General features: G+C 36.2%; 1 protein-coding gene across 5 annotated transcripts; it reads right to left on the bottom strand.

Moving 5' to 3' along the window:
* Positions 1-6,549: 6,549 nt before the first annotated feature.
* LOC140833122 (F-box/FBD/LRR-repeat protein At5g53840-like) lies at positions 6,550-9,050 on the bottom strand. 5 transcript variants are annotated; one of them, XM_073197563.1, is made up of 5 exons: positions 8,809-8,903; positions 8,480-8,525; positions 7,440-8,399; positions 7,205-7,348; positions 6,550-7,120 (listed from the first exon to the last, which is right to left on the bottom strand). In XM_073197563.1, the coding sequence occupies exons 3-5, from the start codon at positions 8,184-8,186 to the stop codon at positions 6,803-6,805; spliced, it is 1,209 nt and encodes a 402-aa protein (XP_073053664.1). In that variant the 5' UTR covers positions 8,187-8,399; positions 8,480-8,525; positions 8,809-8,903; the 3' UTR covers positions 6,550-6,802. The 5 variants fall into 5 exon arrangements, with proteins under 5 accessions (XP_073053664.1, XP_073053663.1, XP_073053661.1 ...); XM_073197562.1 differs by having other exon boundaries at positions 8,480-8,556; positions 8,809-8,872; XM_073197559.1 differs by having other exon boundaries at positions 6,551-7,120; positions 7,440-8,342; positions 8,480-8,556; positions 8,809-9,050.
* Between the last annotated feature and the right edge of the window lie 10,521 nt (positions 9,051-19,571).

Here is a 19,571-nt window from a genome sequence, read left to right as displayed (position 1 = left end):
AAATTGATTCAGAAGAAAATGAAGGCAGCTCAGGACAGACAAGCCAAGTATGCCAACATCAGACGACGACCGTTGGTATTTGAGGCTGGAGACCGAGTATTCCTGAAGATTTCTCCTTTCAGAGGTGTTGTCAGATTTGGCAAGAAAGGGAAATTGTCTCCACGATATGTAGGTCCTTATGAAATTCTCGAGAAGATAGGAGATCGTGCCTATCGACTAGCATTGCCGCCTTCATTATCTGGAATACATGATGTTTTTCATGTATCGATGCTGAGGAAATATCTCCTTGATGATTCTCACGTGATTCAACCAGACGAGACTGAGCTGGATGAGACATTGAGTTATGTCGAGAAACCGATCCGGATTATAGATCGTAAAGAAAAACAGCTCAGAACAAAGACGATTCCTCTTGTGAAAGTACAATGGACTCGTCATGGGGTTGAAGAAGCTACTTGGGAGACTGAATCTGACATGAGACAGGAATTTCCAGCATTGTTTCACTGATGTAAATTTTGATACAGTGTTTGTATACATACTCCTTATTAATACGATTGATAGTTTGTGATTTCGAGGACGAAATCGTATCTTAGGGGGGAGAAATGTAATGCCCAAGATTTGATATCATGTTAATCTGAGATTATTGATTTTTAGTGGACACGATTATAACCCGGACCATTTTGAGATTAATTTGAGAAGACTAAATTGTTGGGCGAAGATGGCACGCCCGGGCGGAAGTTTTTAACCGCCCGAGCGCGAGTGCCTAGTGGAAGAGGGCCGAGAGTTACTCGCCCGGGCGGAAGTTTGTGCTCGCCCGAGCGAGACTGAATCGCGCAGAAGGGCCAAGAGTTGCTCGCCCGGGCGGAAATTTATGTCCGCCCGAGCGAGAGACGTGTTGAGCCAAGATCGAGCCACTCGTCCTAATGCATGTTATGGATGTATATATATATATATATATATATATATATATATATATATATATATACATGCGAAATTTCCTCAGAATCTCAGAGGAAAAGAACGAAAGCTTCCGGGGAGAAATCACGTTCAATTTGATTATGAGAAATCCGTCCGTTAGATTTTAAATCCGACTTCGGTACCGAGTTCCTAGCAACGTAGGCTACAACTGGACGTAAGTTTTGCTACGTTTTGACATGCTTTGATATTTTGCTGTTGTCAGAATTGAATGGAATTCATATATGATGTTCTTGATATGTTAGACATCGTAGAATCGAAGTCAGACTGAGAAACGGACTGATTATGGAATTGTGATGAATTTTTAGGGTATATTGAGTTATACCGGACAGATTTGAATTATGATTGGATTATGGATTATACTGGATATAAGTTATGGATTGTAACTGTTATCTGGTAATGTTATATTGACGGGAATATTGAGATTATACAGTTATGCCGTCAATTTTGAATTAAATCCAGATTGATCAGATTATTATGGAATTGACTGATATATTGATATGAGATTATTGATATTGTCAGTACCAGACAGATTGTGAGTTCAGGACTTCGACTGAGCCAGAAACCGACGAAAGAAAGGTATAAGTCAATGTGGTATTGGGAGATGGACTCGAGTCGGTTTAGACTTGGGTTTCCCTAAATCACATACTTTATTTTATTGCATGGATATTTGCATTATATTGATTAATGTACTTGTTCTCTTGAATTTAGATGACAGGTATTAGACGAGTTATCTTGTGACAGAAGTGCCGGATAGTGGTGGTATCGCCACGGCACATTGCACGATGTCTCAAGATAGGATGCTAGCGATAGAACTACAGTCCTTGACGGTTAGGTCAGGACACTGGATGTATGGTTATATCGAGTAATGGAATCCATTACGGAATTCGATATAGGAACACCATATTTGGTTATATCGAGTAAAGGGGTTGGAATTCTTCTATTACGGAATTCGATATAGGAATACCGGGGCACTGGTTATATCGAGTAATAGAGATTATGATTCCATCCTTTACGGAATTCGATATAGGAATACCACATCTGGAAACCGGGATCCCTAGACTAGGATTGAGTCTAGTCTGAATTGTAGATCTACGAGTATTGTCGACAGCATGATATTGATTATGTTTCAGATTTGTTACATATTCTGTTACCTGATTACATGCTTTATATTTGTTTATATGATTGCATGTTTCGTTGATTTATACTGGGATTTATTCTCACCGGAGTTATCCGGCTGTTGTCTTGTCTGTATGTGTACTTGACAACAGGTGGGACAGGTCCAGGGTCGAGGAGATGAAGAGCTAGATCGTGATTAGAGTGGTGGCACCGGACTTGTACTAGTTGTAGGGTTAAACATTTGACTTTAGTTTTAAACCCTAGCTTGAATAAATGTTGAAATACAGGATTGGTATTTTATATACTGATATGTATATATGTTGTATGTCACTACGTTCCGCATTTTAAAAAAAAAATTTAGACCCTGTTTTTAATTGATTAATTAGTCCCATTTATGATTAAGAACTTGATTAGCGTCCGGGTCCCCACAACTAACATGATGGTTTCAAGAATAGGTACTCATTTGTCCTAAACAAAGAACCAATTGTATTACTAAATTTGTCACCAAAACAAATACTTGAAGATCAATTGAAAAAGAAACAAAGAGATGAGGCCGAAAAAAAGAGTGTCCAAAAGATTGAGATGGCCTTAGAAAAAGAAAAAGAAAAATATATGGTCGAAAGAAAGAGTGAACAAAAGAGTGAGATGACCATAGAAAAGAAAAAAGAGGCCAAGAAAAAGAGGCCAAAGAAAAAGAAAAGAAAAATCATTTGATGGCCCAAAGGAGTGAAAAGAGTGAGTATGAGAGTTGTTTATTATTGCATAAACCATTACATATACCTTTGTACAAAGTGGTTTACCCATATTGTGATGGAATCGCCGGTTCAATCCCGAGCGTTGCTATTTCTTCTTTGCAGGATTTTGGCGATGTTATGATAGGGAGGCTAGCAAGTGTTGTTGGTGTGAGGATACAATGGGATGAACCATATGGATTCAAGAGCCATAGCAATGAGGTAAGGTTAGTTGTCACCGCAACATCCGAAAGGTATGATTTTCTCCCTTACCTTAATTCATTGTTGTTTTGTTTTCAAGAATTATGGGGACAAGTTGAAAATGTGATGTTTAGAGGATGTGAATGTGGTTTAGTCTTGTTACCTAAGCGTCATACTATTGAGAATGAATATGCATTACATGAATTAGATTCAAATGTTATTGATTTTGAGTGTTCCAAGGTTGTCCAATTGACACTTTGTCATGGCAATGACCTATGTGCATTAGGATTAAATTCATGTGGTGAGTTGAATGAAAACATGGATAGTACATTTAGTGTGTTCTATTTGCATGATTCCTACTTGTTTGATGAAGACTTTGGGAAGAGCATGAATGACTATAAGAATTTCTTTGTCCATGATGAATATATTTTTATGGAGACTAAGTTGTTCATGTTATGCTCGTTTTATGAGTTACTCGCTAGTGATGCATATTGTTATGATTTCATTATTGATAAGATGCATGCATTTCTATGTTGGTTACATATAAAAAGGTATGTCGAATGGTGTTGTAACGAGGGTCTTGCATGTATGAAGATAGCAACTAGGATAGGGTTTTATGACATGCATGACTTAATTCTTAGTCCTAGTAAGCAATATACCCACATTTGTATGATACTTGCTTTGGTGTTGACTAGGTCTAAGAAGGAGAGGAATTTAATTTTTGTGATGCGTAATGGTATTTTATCATTTGGTGTCATTTGTTATTTGCTGATTGGTAAAGTTGATGAGTTTGTAGGAAAAGCAGCGAAGGTGTTGAAATTTCCAGTGCGGTTGGAGCAAGCAAATGATAACACCTACAAACTTGAGTTTGAAGGTAAGCATATTGGTCATACAATTATTGTTATTACTAACTTGCTTCGTTTCTGTGTAGGTAGTGAAGATTTGAGGACAAATCCTTTTCAAGAAGGGGAGGATGATGCGAACATGGTAGCCTTGCACGGGCGTATGAGCGAAGAATATGGATTTACGTGCGAGGAGCAAAGTGGTGGAGGGCTCGGGATGCATGGAAGAATGTTGGAAGGTCAAAGGAATAGGATTCAAGCATTAATCTCATCAACCGAGTCTTCACGGACCTCGACACGGAACTGCACACGGGGTCCGTGTCCTTCACAATCCGAGATGAGCAATTCCAGTGCCTGCACGGACCTGAAGACGGACCCAGGCACGGGGTCCGTGCCCTATGTATTTGGCGAATACAGTGCCTACACGGACCCGTACACGGAGGTGAGCACGGGGTCCGTGTCCCTTGTTCCCGACTAAAGATTATTTACAGTATGTACACGGACCCGTCTACGGATGTCTGCACGGGGTCCGTGTCCTATGTTTTCTGCGCGGATTTGTTTCCTTTTCTAGAGTTTTATTATTTTGGGAGACTAGATTTTGATATCTTTTCTTTATTATAATGTATTTGGACGAAAAATTACACACAATACACATATTATTTTGAGTTTATCAAATTTGTGAGAATTTTCTCTCAAACTTTTCAAAGCTTTAGCTTTGTTAATTCAAAATCAAACTTAAACATAATTTCTGAGAAAATAACAAATTTAAGTTGCTCATTTTTTCTTATGAACTTTTGCAAATAAAAATGAGATAATTCTCTTGAGTACTAGATTCCCCATTTTTTTTTTCTTGTGCATTTCAATACAAACTTGTGATCTTGTAATTTGTGTATCTGCCGGAGTTGTCTTTTTTTAATTATAGAAATATATAAATTCAAAAAGATGTATATACATAATTACTTATTACCTTAAATTAGAAAATATTAAAAAAATAATATTTATCATAATGTGAGTCAAACAAGCATAACCTCTCCGGCTCATTGTGTGAATGTGGTCTTGTTTTATGCTCACTGCTCTAAATCTTGCACTCTTTTTGTGAGATATAAAAAAAACCAAGACATTAATTACAACAAAAGGAAAACACATTAATATATTGTTGAACCAACACCAATGCTGAAAATGCATCAGCTACTGAACCGACACTAATTCTAGGTCTATTGCAATGGTTCACCTGAAGTTCATGTTTTGAAGGAATATACTTTATTATATCTATTGAAATATTTTATTGTTGACTATTATTTTTCAAATTCTAAGTTGCCAACTATTTAATTTTGCAGCCAACTAGTAAAGGTAGTGCCACACGTGCTCCAATATGTGTTGATTTAACAAGGGATGGCTCTAAGGGTAGTAAATCAATTATTTTTCCCATAAAGAGCACAGTGCAGCAGTAGCCTTATTGGTTCAGATCATCATGTGAAAAACACATTCAAATGTAACATGATTATTAATTTGTCATGCTTAGTAAATTCAGCTTCTAGTTGTATGAAGAGAATGTCACCAACTCTTTAATAATCAATTTAGTTATTGTTTCATACCTATAAATGCTTACTTGAAAGGTAGGTGATATTGTCCTCTTTACAAATAAGTCCCACTGATTTTAGTCCATAAATTCAGGCTTCAAAAGACTGAGATTTCGTGAAGTCACTTGACTTGTATTAGCTTTTCGTACAAATATTTGCAGTTTGGATTTTCTATCGCGCCACAATTTAGCTAACTTTTAAAAAATTGATTTCTTTTCCCATTCCTCAACTTTATAAGTCTTATATACATAGAAACACGAAAATATGTCAACAATTTATTATAAAAATGAAAATGAAATATTTAGTGGCTGAAGATACCAGAAGACAACTCCACATCCTATCCTTCACTTCTTCGTCTATATCATTCCATCCATCCAACGTATATAGCACAAATTCCTTTATCGTGCAACCTAGAAAAGAAGCATACTTAAATGAATTATCTTCAATCGGTTGTCCTAACTCATTACGCTCCACCTCTTTGCGCTTGTCTTGGCCACTAACCATTTTCAAATTTGATGTACCCCGTCCTTTTTTCTTATTAGTTTTTTTGTCTTTAATCATTTCTTTATCATGCAAATCTTGTGATGAATTAGCTGAATTGTTAGAATTCATTCTTTATAAACTACTAGCTATATTTTGCATACAAATTTGTGTAAGTAGTACAACCAGGGAAAAGAGGAGTTTTTGCATCTTCTAATAAATCAGCAAAGACATAATTTTTTGCTTCAGACATATTGTGTCCAACCACTTCTTCAGGCACAAAGATATTCTTATATAATTGATATGTCTATTTACTTTTATCCTCTTTCTTAATAGTTTAATAAAGTACGTGTATGTTTGATCAATCAATAATTTTATGTATTTTTACTAGTTAATTAACTAAATTAAATATGAATGAATCCTTTAAATTGTTACAAAATCAGCAACAATAATTACGAACAAATTGATTAATAGAGTAATAAAAAAAGAAAATATATTATTGGACATTTTTCATAAATAAAAAACATATAATAATCAAAGACGTACATATTGTGATAAATATAAATAAATTGAAGAGATCTTTTTCAAATTACAAACGATATATTCAGCGAAAAAAATATTTATGATCGCCGGCACATCAATTGAGGAGTCCAGGCCAAAATTTTTTGATTGGAACAAGAAAAATTACGGATGAACACATACTTGACACATGATATATGTCATGTGTGAAGGACAAATCAATTTCTCCAAGTGTAGTTAGTTGCCAGTGTGTTATTTATCAGTTTAATGCTACCTGGTCTCTAGTTTAGCTGTTTGAAGGAGAAATACCTGTAGAAATGTTTAACTTCTAAATTATAAATGGATCTGCTATGGTTTCTTACATGATATTAATCTCAACATCCTTAGAAATGATCTCTCTTTGCAACCGCTCGCGAACAATTCTTCGTATCTTCTTGTAAGCCAATTGACTACAATGTGTAGTACGATGCCATCCTTCGAGATTTACATGGTAGTATATAGCATCCACAGAGACTGACAATCGTTCGAGGAAGACCGCATTTTTAAGGATATATAACATAAGATTGTACTCATTCTGTGTCCCTCGAAATCCACTAAAATCCACCTCTTTCAACTGAGTGTGGGGCCTGACAACTCTTTTATGTACTGGTTTTGCGTTAAATGTTGATGGCAGTACCTGCAATCATAAAGCCATGTCAGCAATTCATTAAAAAAATTATCACTGTGAAGTAAGGAGTAAAGGTGAATATGTGATGAATACCATCGATATATGGAACTTGTGTAAAAGAGGGCACAAATCCAGGATTGTAGCAAGTGCAAGAAGATCGATATTGTTCTGGTGTTCTAAAAATAAAGCCAATTGTCTGAGGTGGATTAGCTTGTTAACTCCACCTATTTCAAATGCCTGAGACAAAATCCAGAAACTACTCCATAAGTATCTCTTCACTCCTAAGGAAATGAAGAATGGTTAAATGGTGAAAAGAGAGTCACTGCACCTCAAAGAATCTGGCATCGGTCCAAAAATACATGCATCTAAGATGAGGTAGATCTTTGGCGACATTTCCAAATATACAAGGAGCCACTTTGTGGTCGCAAATGTCGAGGCGTATATTTTGTAGCAACGGTACGTTAGAAAACGATAACGTCATCATTCTATGGGTATATAATTCAAAAGTAGTTAGATTTATAGCAGACAAGTATATCTCTACAACCTGCGAACAATCAAACAGCCTCAGATTCTTCAATTGGAGATCAGGACCATGAATATGTAATTTGGAAGGGAGCGTACAAGACTTAAATTTTAATGACTGGAGGCTGCAAAAGTTCAATAAAATGCGCTCTACGGCCTCAGAAGTGAAAGCCACATCAGTCAAATCAAGATCTTTGAGAGCTTTTTGGCTTGATATTTGGAAACAACCACCCACCAAATATATACTTTCCAATGACGATGTTTGAGGAAGAAAATCGGAAGATAAAACAAGAGGGTAGTTTCTCTTTAGATCATGGCTATAACAACAATATCGAATGACAAGTCTTTTCACTCCCAATCTGCCAACATAATTCATCCATCTTCTAAAACTGCCCAAGATGCATCCACGGAAACAACAAATCAATTCAAAGTACATTATTCTAGGACCAGAATGATGTTGCAAAAAGGCATCCACTGCATGGACAAACTTCCTTTGTAATTGGCTCAGCTTTTCGCCCTCGAGTTCGCGACAAGGAGTAGAATCAGTGGACATACTACAACAATCAAATCTGACATCTGAGATAAAGGTGTAAACATGCTTCCATCTCCTTGACAAGACGCTTGTCCTAACAGCAGCTCTCGTATCTAATCGAGATATAATCAACGAGATCACATCATCCGGCAATTGACTAATCCTATCTTCCCTCCCCTATACGAATGTATCAACATCAATACCATGCTTGCGATGAGTAACTACACGAAACACCTTTAGTGCAAATATAGTAAAAGGTTTGATCGATCAAGAAACAAGAACTTCAACAGCAACTGAAGATAGCAACATCGTACCTTCACCCGACGACGACGCCTCGTTACATTGTCCAAAACCCTGAATCTGCCGCATAAAAACGCCAAACAAGCAATTCCTGAAAGAACCCACAAAAAGAAACTTCCCAGAAACACAAGAATCGAAATTTTGTACAAAAAAAATCACTAAATACACATCACAATCTACTACCAGAAGTACATAACACCCAGCAAAGGAATGTCAAAAAACAAAAACGAGAGAATCATAACACAACCAACTGAGCAAGAAAAGATTTGACTCATATAGAAACAGAGTGGTTAACATATTTCCACCAATGAAAAAGAAAAGCATCAAAGGAAGTAAAACTCACCGGTTATACAAGCGCGCAACATTAAAAACAAAAATCCTAAACCAAACCGAGATTTTAATGAATAAAACGCAAACGGGAAGATGCAGATTCACGATATTTGGTTATACAAGCGCGCAACATTAAAAACAAAAATCCTAAACCAAACCGAGATTTTAATGAATAAAACGCAAACGGGAAGATGCAGATTCACGATATTCTGCTAAACCCTACGGTTGGCTAAGAGGCATGTCAGCATAATCCATTGTTGCTCCAAAACGTGAAGGGGAAATTTAGGGAAAAGAGAGTCATATGGGACTTATTTAAGAAAAAGGATTGACATGTTAATTGATGTAAATGTCCCTGGTTTATTAAGTTTAAAATAGATTACCTCTTCTTCATTCACTTTACTTCAGCAGAGACCCCCTTCCTATTCCATTCCGAACCCTAAATCCCTTCGTTCCTTGAAAAACGTCTCCGTCGAGTCTTCAAAATCTCAACGGAAGGAATGGCAGACGAAAATGTGGTAATTTTCGCGTTTATTTCGATTTGTTTCTTCTGAATTTTAGTCGTATTTTTTAGTATGCTTGCTGTGTGTGTGTGTGTAATCGACCATGGTTTTCCACCATGGTCGACCATACAAATGGTACGTTGTTTGTGGTCGACCATAAAACAACGAGTTTATGGTCGACCATGTTTATGGTCGACCATGTTTTATTTGGCCGATTACGTTTTATGGTCGACCATAAGACGAAGTCGACCATAAAACATGGTCGACCTTATTTGTTTGTATGGTCGACCTTATTTGTTTGTATGGTCGACCAAATGTGGTTTTATGGTCGACCACAAAATTTTTCCTAACCTTACTAATACTGTTTTTTTGTCACAGGTCTATTTACCGAGAAAATTAGGCAGGGATGCCATTTTCCGATGTAAGTTGACAATTCAATCGAGATATAACGAGATTTCTGAGAAGATTCATTTTTATTTGAACAACGAGGAGAGAACCCATTTTTTCGAGCATTCGCCTTTTGGTAATTTAGTTAGGTATTATAGAGATTTTAAAATTTCCAGCCAAATTCTATGGTACTTAATGAGTAACCAGATACTTGATAGTGGTAGTGATGATTTGTGGATGGTGGTGCGCAAAAGGCCTGTTAGATTTTCTTTGTTACAGTATTGTTTAATAAAGGGTCTCGATTGCGCTATAGAGCCCGAAGATTTACCAGGTAGAGGTGTATTTGCCACCACACACTTTCCCGGTAAGGCTGATATTGTTTTGGGTGATTTGGAGGGAAAGATTATGGTCCAAGAGCATAACGAGACTGGTCTAGACATGGAGAAGATAAAGATGGCTAGTCTATACTTTTGTCGTGCCGTATTCGGTGAGGCGACGAGGAAAAAGACGACGAAGATCGATCCTAAATACTTGAGCCTTGTAGATGATTTGGATAGGTTCAACCGTTATTCCTAGGGTAGAGTAGCCTATCGGGATGCGGTCCGATGTCTGAAGAAGGATCTTTTAGGACGATATAATTACCTCGCCGAGGCACAGGGCCGGACAGAAGTTGAGGGCAGCTTCCTAGTCGGTGGTTTTGTTCTCCCTCTGCAGGTATATTATTTTTTGAATGTTATAGTGGATTTGTTATCTCTATTTGTACCAGTAACACTGTTTGAAATTTATTTTACAGATCTTCGCTTATGAATATTATCCGAGCGTGGCACAGAAGTTAGCAAGGAGAAGAGATGTGGACGGTTTGATGTTGCCCAGGATGTTTCAGTGGGTGACTAAGACGTGGGCATCAAACCGTGCCCCAACTGGTGTTGAAATCGCTGCAGCCTTCAGTGATTGTGCTATAGATGTAAGTAATATGAATTGATTTGGTAAAATAACCGTGGACATTATTTTTAATTAATTTGCTCTTTTATTAATTATATGCAGGATTGTCTGGGATTTTTGACTCCTACTCCTGAGGAGCTAGTTGCACCGTATTATACCACCGGACATTTTGTTGATTCTGCGCCTGATGCGGTGATCACTCGGGTACTCGAGCTCTGGAGGCAGGGTCGGACAGTCATATGTAGCGAGCACCCTGTGGAGTCTCCCTCAGTCCAGCCCACGCATTCTGCACATTCACCTCCCTCTGACCAGCCCATGCATTTTGGACATTCACCTCCCTCTGTCCAGCACACGCCTCCTGCACATGCATCTCCTGACGTTTCCGGCATCCGTCATGGTGATCTCGATAGATCCAGCTCTAGGACCAGTTCTCTTATGCGTATGGGTCCTAAAGTCCACTTTGGACTCAATCCCTCCCGCCGCCCATCACCATTGGAGCATCGATTTCAACATAAATCTGGCACCGATTATGAGCAAAGTCAAAGGTAGTGATCCAGAATGGCCGTGTCTCTCGTGGGAAAAGGCGCGAAGAATTCTCATCCCTGTCTACACCGATGGGCGCTGGTTTTTGCTAAAACTCGTGACAGGGGTGAATAAGTGCATTATATATGACTTGCAGCGAAGGCACGATCCCAAATTCAAAGATCTGAATGAAGACATAGAGCCTATACTTATAAACGCTGCTCGTTTGCTATCCATTGTTGGGAACAACCCACACCTCAAGAGGCCATGGAATATAAAACTACATGATGAATTCCGTGCCAAGATTATACAGTACGTTGTCAACTTTCTATTTAAAATATAACTTCATTATTCTTTTTTTTTAATGTTAACAATAAATATTAACATCTCGTTTTTTTTTCACAGCGAAGATTCAGGAGCGTTTGTATTAGCGGTTGCCGGATACTCTTTGTCCAGGAGTGCGCAAGTAGTACTAACTTTAGATGATAGATTAGTTTCTGAGTTTAGATACTTTTTAGCTTGTAATATGTTCCTTAATGATTGGTGATTATTGTGACGTATCTGACAATTTTATGTCATTATTGGAACATCGTTTTCTTATGTAATTTTTTGTGTTATTTTGTTGGTCGACCACTCTCGTTTTTGGTCGACCAAAAATTGTATGGTTCGACTAACAAATTCTGTTAGTCGACCATAAACGAGTTATTTTGGTCGACCATCGACCTTTACCTTTTGGTTTACCTTTTATGGTCGACCATTGTATTGTGTTGGTCGACCACCACTGTTATTTTGGTCGACCATCGACCTTTACCCTTTATGGTCGACCACCACTGTTATTTTGGTCGATCATTGTTATCTAGTTTTAGGGTTTAGGTTTAGGGTTTCAAGGGTTTAGGGTTTTTAGGATTTTAGGGTTTCAAGGGTTTAAGGTTTCATGGAATCATGGAATCGAACTATTTTTTTATATTTTTTTAAAAAATATAAATCGTAAATTAAAGATTATGTTATATATTTTAATTTACATACGAATCAATTCATCACAATCTCAGTATTTTGTCACGATCTAAAAAACAGGATTATGTTATATGTTTCAATTTAAATGTGAATCATGCTATTTTTTTTTAATATTTTTTAAAAAATAAAAATCGTAAATTCAAGATTATGTTATATATTTTAATTTACATACAAATCAATTCATCACAATCTCAGTATTTTTTCACGATCTAAAAAACAGGATTATGTTATACGTTTCAATTTAAATGTGAATCATGCTATTTTTTAAAAAATAAAAATCGTAAATTCAAGATTATGTTATATATTTTAATTTACATACGAATCAATTCATCACAATCTCAGTATTTTGTCACGATCTAAAAAACAGGATTATGTTATACGTTTCAATTTAAATGTGAATCATGCTATTTTTTTTATATTTTTTACAAAATATAAATCGTAAATTCAAGATTATGTTATATATTTTAATTTACATACGAATCAATTCATCACAATCTCAGTATTTTTTCACGATCTAAAAAACAGGATTATGTTATACGTTTCAATTTAAATGTGAATCATGCTATTTTTTTTATATTTTTAAAAAAATAAAAATCGTAAATTCAAGATTATGTTATATATTTTAATTACATACGAATCAATTCATCACAATCTCAGTATTTTGTCACGATCTAAAAAACAGGATTATGTTATACGTTTCAATTTAAATGTGAATCATGCTATTTTTTTTTATATTTTTTTAAAAAATAAAAATCGTAAATTCAAGATTATGTTATATATTTTAATTTACATATGAATCAATTCATCACAATCTCAGTATTTTGTCACGATCACAATTATGTTACATGTTTTGGACAATTATTAATATATATTGAAAAAAAACAAAACTCACCATCAAGCTAATGGTCGACCATGAGATTGATGGTCGACCAAAAGAAAACTAATGGTCGTCCATCAAGCTAATGGTCGACCTAACAAAGCTAAGGGTCGACCATCACTCTACCGATAGCTTGATGGTCGACCAAATAAAAGTAATGGTCGACCAAAGAAAAATAATGGTCGACCCTCATGCTATCTCTTGCTGAATTCACCAATTGAAGGAAATCTGTTTTGTTTTCTTCTGCCAACTCTCTTCTCTAGTAAAGGAGGCAACACCAATGGAAAATTAATGTTGCGTGGCCACTCATTTTCTTCCGGAACGGGATACACAGTCTCTGAGTAAGCCATGAACCATGACATTGTAGAATAGTACTTTGAACACATATCATATAAATCAATATTCGCTAACCAACTAGCTGCGATGGCATGAGCACATGGGATTCTATCAATATCAAAAACTCGACATGTGCATCTTTTTGATTCGAGGTCCACTATGGCCGAATGTCCACGACTCCTAACATCAAACTCCATACGTCCTAATTCAAAAACTTGCATTCCTTGGGCATCTGTGAACCTGCTACGAAGGATCCCCTCGATCGTAGGGGTCAAGTTAGTGTTACTTGCAATTGATGCGTGGAGATATCGGGCAAACCAAGATGATGCCAGTCTCTGCAAGGAATCTAACAGTGCAATGATTGGCAGCTTCCTTTCTTCAAGCAGTCTAGCATTGATTGACTCAACCCCGTTTGTCGTCATAATATTGTAACGGGTCTTCGGACAATACGCTCAAGTCCATCTATCAAGTGAGTCTCTCTCGTCCAAATATTGCGCTGCCTCAGGATATCTATTCCTAAACTTATTGTATGCAATATCAAACTCGAAAGTTTTATAAATTTTTGCAATGTGCAAAAACATTTCGGTTGCACCCTCCTTTTTGCATCTTGTCTTCATGTTTTGGGATAAATGACACTTACAATGCCCATGATGCGCATTTCTATAGACGGTAGAAACTGCATTAATGATCCCTTGATGCCTGTCAGAAATTATCACCAATTCATCCTCGTCTGGTACTACTTCTAACAACTTCGTTAAAAACCAACTCCACGAAGAAGTACACTCGACATCTACGACTCCCCACGCCAAAGGATATTGGTGATAATTTCCATCTTGTGCCGATGCCACCAATAAAACACCATTATACTTGCCCTTCAACCACGTACCATCAATTGATACAACTTTTCACATACTTCGATATCCTCTAATGCATGCACCAAAAGCAAGAAACATATACTTGAATCGATTTTCCTCGTCGACAAATATGTCTGTTATGCTTCCTGGATTCATCTGCTCAACCATGTGCAAATAACAACTCAATTTTGTAAAACTCTGCGTAGGATCACTTTTCAACATATTGTCTGCTAGTTCTTTCCTTTCCAAGCCTTGTAGTATGATATATCAGCATTCATACTATTGCGCATCATCGCCATCACCAGAGACGGATCTACGCTAGGGCTATACTGGGCTGTAGCCCAGCCCATTTTTTTTTATTTAGCGACGGTTTTAGCGACGGTTTTTTGAAAACCGTCGCTAGGTTTGCGACGGTTTTAGTAAACCTGTCGCCGATGTGGATCGGCGACAGTTTTATCAAAAACCGTCGCAAATATTAGCGACGGGTATTGCTAAAACCGTCGCTAAATTATTAAAAAATAAAAAAAAAGTGAATCGGCGGTTTTAATTAGCGACGGTTTATTCAATAGAACATCATTACCACTTTGATGTTTTTAATGCAGCAATAGATTTCATTTTGATGGAGTTAAATACTCGGTTCAATGAGTCATCGGTGAAACTTCTTTCTCTTAGTATAGCTTTAGATCCTAAAAATTCATTTGACTCATTTAACAGTGATGATATTTGCAAGCTTGCGAAGAAGTTTTATCCTGGAGATTTCACAGATCAAGAAATTGTTGTTTTGAAGTATGAATTGATACATTTATAAACTCGATGTGATGCAGAATTTAAAGGTTTCTACACTTGTTGAGTTGTGTCAGCAATTGACCGAGAGTGGACGGTCAAGTGTTTATGTTATGTTGACTAGATTGATTCATCTTGTTTTGACATTATCTGTGTCTACTGCCACTATTGAACGGGCTTTTTCAGCAATGAAGCATGTGAAGACGGCACTTCACAATAAAATGGAGGATGACTTTCTTGCCGATTGTTTGACACTCTATATTGAACGAGATTTAGCTAAACATATTGATGTAAATTCTATTATTGATGAATTTTATGTTTTAAAATCCCGTAAGGCACAACTTCGTTGAACGATATAATGTACTTTTTTTTTAATAATATATAACTTATCATATTGAGTTCAAGCCCACCCCAACTCTTATTCCTGGATCCGTCCCTGGCCATCACCGCTTTTGGTACAATAGGCACTGGATGACCTTGGAAATTATCCCCAACATATCACGAACAACAGCAGAACTCGCTCCACGGATTCTCTTTCCTCTCCCAGTCAAACTACATGTGTGTTTATTGCAATATGTTCGAACGGAGAATGCACATGAATCATTCTTAATCAAAGAGGTCCAGATTCTCCACTTACAATCAGACACTACACATTTTACGACGTACACCTTTTTGCTACTTTTTACCGTCTCAAATTCAAAGCAAGCTTCCAAACTTATTCTAATTAGTTCTTTTTTCACCGCTTCTCGGTTTGGAAACTCTTGACCCACAAACAAGTTCGAACCATCTGTGAATGAAAATGAGTCATTATCAAGAGCCACATCCACAACCAAATTTGCATCATTGCTTTGAACCAAATTTGCCTCGCCCTCAATTATGTCATCACGTGCTTCATCATGTAACTCGTCCGTGTTACTACGATCTACAAGCATGACATCCATATTATGCGCTTCGTCGAATGTGTTACTACGATCCACAGGCATGGCATCCACATTATGCGCTTCGTCGAAAAAATCAATGCTATTATTACGATCCACAGACACAATATTCAAGTGAAAATAATCATCAAAATGACTCTGTTCGTTAATATTGCAATTGTTCTCATCAATAGCATTTCCGTGCAAATTATCACAAGAATCAAAAGAAGCAACACATTCAATTTCAACTTGAAGTACTGGCCTACTTCTCGGACAACCAAGATACAAATATGCTTTCAAATCATGGTCGTTCTCTATATAAATTAGTTGAATGTTGCACGGCAAATCTAGTAGATAACTCAACCTCAAGTTGGAAGTGTCTTCTACTTTCCCAGCTCTGTATAGTTCACTTTTTAAATCTTCAAAATAACAAATATCATCGTCCACTGGAATAGCAACAAACTTTGCATTGGCCCCTGGATTCCATTATAAACCAGCCCCTCTGCCACTTCCCATTTCCCATCAAAATGAACAACAATAACTGTTGGCATATCTACAAAGTGCACAAATTAACAAATATGATAATTAGAATGGGCAAAATGTTGTAAAAACAAAAAAAAACGCACATGGTCGACCAAAAAATAAGTTGGTCAACCATGAAGTTATGTAGGTCGACCAATAAGAACTTGGTCGACCAACTTAATTTCTGAAAAAATAATCTCACGGTCGACCAGCTTAATTTCTGAAAAAACAAGAACTTGGTCGACCATTAAGATTGTGGTCGACCATGAATAATTTCTCTTTGGTCGACCACGAAGAATTCTTTTTTTGCTTCGACAAAAATCCATGAACGACACGGATTATTCATCTTATTTTTGGTCGATCGCTGCATGAAATGATGAAAACAATGAACTGGTCAAAGAAAATGGAGCAAACTTACTGTATTTTTCTTCAAATACAGACGTATTTACAGAAGAATGGGGGAACAATATGTAGGAGTAGATTTAGATCTGGATCTGAGGAATGAGCGCCACAACACTTGAGCAACCGTGGTCAATTTCGATTTATTGATACGCGGAATATGTAGATGCGGTAGATGAGTTCTTTAAATTTGGGAAGTTTTGGGAATTTTGTGGGGATTTTGTGCGTGGAATGGGAAGAAAGAGAGAGAACAACTAACAATTAATCAATTTAGGAAGTTAACTTTAATTAAGGTTTAATTAACTAATCAAGAGTCAACTCCTTCTTTTTTTTAAAAAAAGTCAGACTCCTTGTTTTTTAAATCTTTGCCCACGTAATCCCATTTTTTAAATTGTCCCAAGGTGAAGCCCCTCAACCCGGCCCGACAGGATTGTAATCTGTCTTATCACGGTCGGCTAAGAGGCATGTCAGTATAATCAACATCATTAGGGTTGTTTGACATTAATTTTGTTCGTAAATATTCCATAAATTAATTTGTCGTGATCTGATTTAATAATTATATATATATATATATATATATATAGTTCTATATTTTTAAAGGAAGTTTTTGTAGCCAAGTGTTTAAAGTTTTTATTTTCTAAGCATCAAATTGCAGGTTCAATTCTTATTAGAATCTTTTTTCCTTTCTTTTCTATTTATTTTTTTTTTTAAATCATATATCAAAATGGCAATGTTGACTCATTATTTTTTATAATAACATTTTGATTCACATTTAAATATAAATCAAATGAATTATAAAAAATATTGTATAATCACGCAACGCGTACTTCGTGCACTAGTTGTTATAATATTTCTATTATCCTTAGGTTTTTGTAATTCACAAAATAAATAACATCGAACTGTTTCAGGATCCAATCATTCTCTTTTATGTAAAACAGTTTTTTAGACCGCTGAATCAATTCAGGAGTTCAAGTCGCTACATCAAGAATTCAAATCGCTGTATTTATGAAATCTAGTTGCAAGAGATCATCTAACAAAACTGAGCCAATCCTAAAATTCAATGTAGTGCAAATATTCAAACCGTCTCATTCCAATCGCATTACAAATAGATAGGTTGAGCATTTGTAGGAAGATGTTTCAAATCAAGCCATTTAGAAGAATGCTGCAAATGGAAAGATCACACACTATCATACCAAACCTCGAATTGGCAGAAAGTTACATATTTGGTCTACGGTCTATTAGCTTTTCAATTAGCATGGACTTAAAGTCACAAAAACAAAAAGAATATTAAAGAGAATTTAATAATATATACAAAGATTGAAAAAGACTTGTCCATGTTGTTGGGAAATAGTGCAGATGATCATTGAAAAACAAATCCGACCGTTAGAGCTATTCAACTATAAATATGCAGAACATTCAAAGTGTAGAATGCCAGAAACTCTAAAATCAAGTTTTCCAGCCGTTGAATTAAATAATTCTACAGTCTATATGTTTTCAGATAGTTTGAGCACGCTTAACAGTTCACATTGCACACTGCTCAATCAAAGCACAAGATTACCAGATTGATTCAGATCTTCAAGGATTAAATTGTGATATCTCAACCAAGTCAAGCCGTTACAAAGCTGGTCGTTGGATCATTGTTATTTATTGCGTTGTCTGATGAACCAGGGTTTCTTAAACGTCAAGACCTTGTAAAGTGGTCACAAAGAGTTTCAATTTAGGCAGTTTAATAAGTCCTAACTGAAGCGGGCTATAACAAGACGATGTAAAGCCAAAGTATTTTAATGGAAAATTTTCTAAATGGAAGAATGGGTGATGTAAAATTTTTATCTTCAAACATCCTTAAAAACCTTGCACTTTACATTTCTTCGCATTATAGTTTTTCGACCGTTTCTTGTTAAAATGTCAACCATTTATTTATCACTAGCCAAACCGAACAATTTTTGCACTTACTCTCTTTTAAAGTGGTTCACTAAAGCTAGTTGTTCGAGGATAGTTTTTACAGATTAAAAATATTAAAAACAATTTAAAGAATTTGTAAATAGTTTATTCACCCCCTCATAAACTCTAAATCGATCCTAATAAGTGGTATCAGAACGGGTTTTTCTTGAACTCTGATAACTACACTTTCAAATGACATCATTTAACAAAATTCTCATGTTTTCAAAGGAATATTACGATGATTGAAAAATCTGAATGCAGGCACATTAGCAGCCCAAGATGATGACATGTGGTATGTCATCATAAACGATCCAATGAAGATTTTAAAAGCAAATCCAGCTGTTGCATTATCTGATGGTGCTCCACATATGCTGGAGAAGAACATGTTCGAGTGGATGGTTGAGGACAAGAAGAAGGCCAATCTCGAAAACGTGGCCAAGGATATCCTTTACAAAACTTTAGATAAAAATATATTTAGCGAAATCAAAACTTGTTCTGCAACTAAAGAGATCTGGGTGAAATTGACTCAACTTTATGAGAGTAATGACTAGATTAATGAGAACAAGCTAACAGTTGCCATACAGAAGTTTGATAATGCAAAATTAAGCCCGATGAAACTTCAAATGGGTTTGATGAACGGTTTAGTACTATCATTATTGAACTTTCATCTCTCGGTAAAAATATTCTAACCGTGAAATTTCTTTGAGGTTAATGAGAGCACATCCGAGAGAATAACATATAATGACAGAGGCCATGAGGGAATCCAAAGACCTCAACAAACT

The sequence above is a fragment of the Primulina eburnea genome, chromosome 5, assembly GCF_022965805.1.
Source record: "Primulina eburnea isolate SZY01 chromosome 5, ASM2296580v1, whole genome shotgun sequence".
NCBI lineage: Eukaryota > Viridiplantae > Streptophyta > Magnoliopsida > Lamiales > Gesneriaceae > Primulina > Primulina eburnea.
Note: the sequence above shows the minus strand (reverse complement) of the source record. Positions and strands in the feature narration are given on the sequence as shown.

Excerpts from the sequence above, each read along its gene's own strand:
- LOC140833122 (XM_073197559.1), bottom strand. The coding sequence starts at position 8,830 with ATGTTGCGCGCTTGTATAACCG. Across the intron at positions 7,349-7,439 it reads CCGATGCCAGATTCTTTGAG|GCATTTGAAATAGGTGGAGT; the intron begins GTGCAGTGACTC and ends ATTTTGTCTCAG. Across the intron at positions 7,121-7,204 it reads ACAAGTTCCATATATCGATG|GTACTGCCATCAACATTTAA; the intron begins GTATTCATCACA and ends TTATGATTGCAG.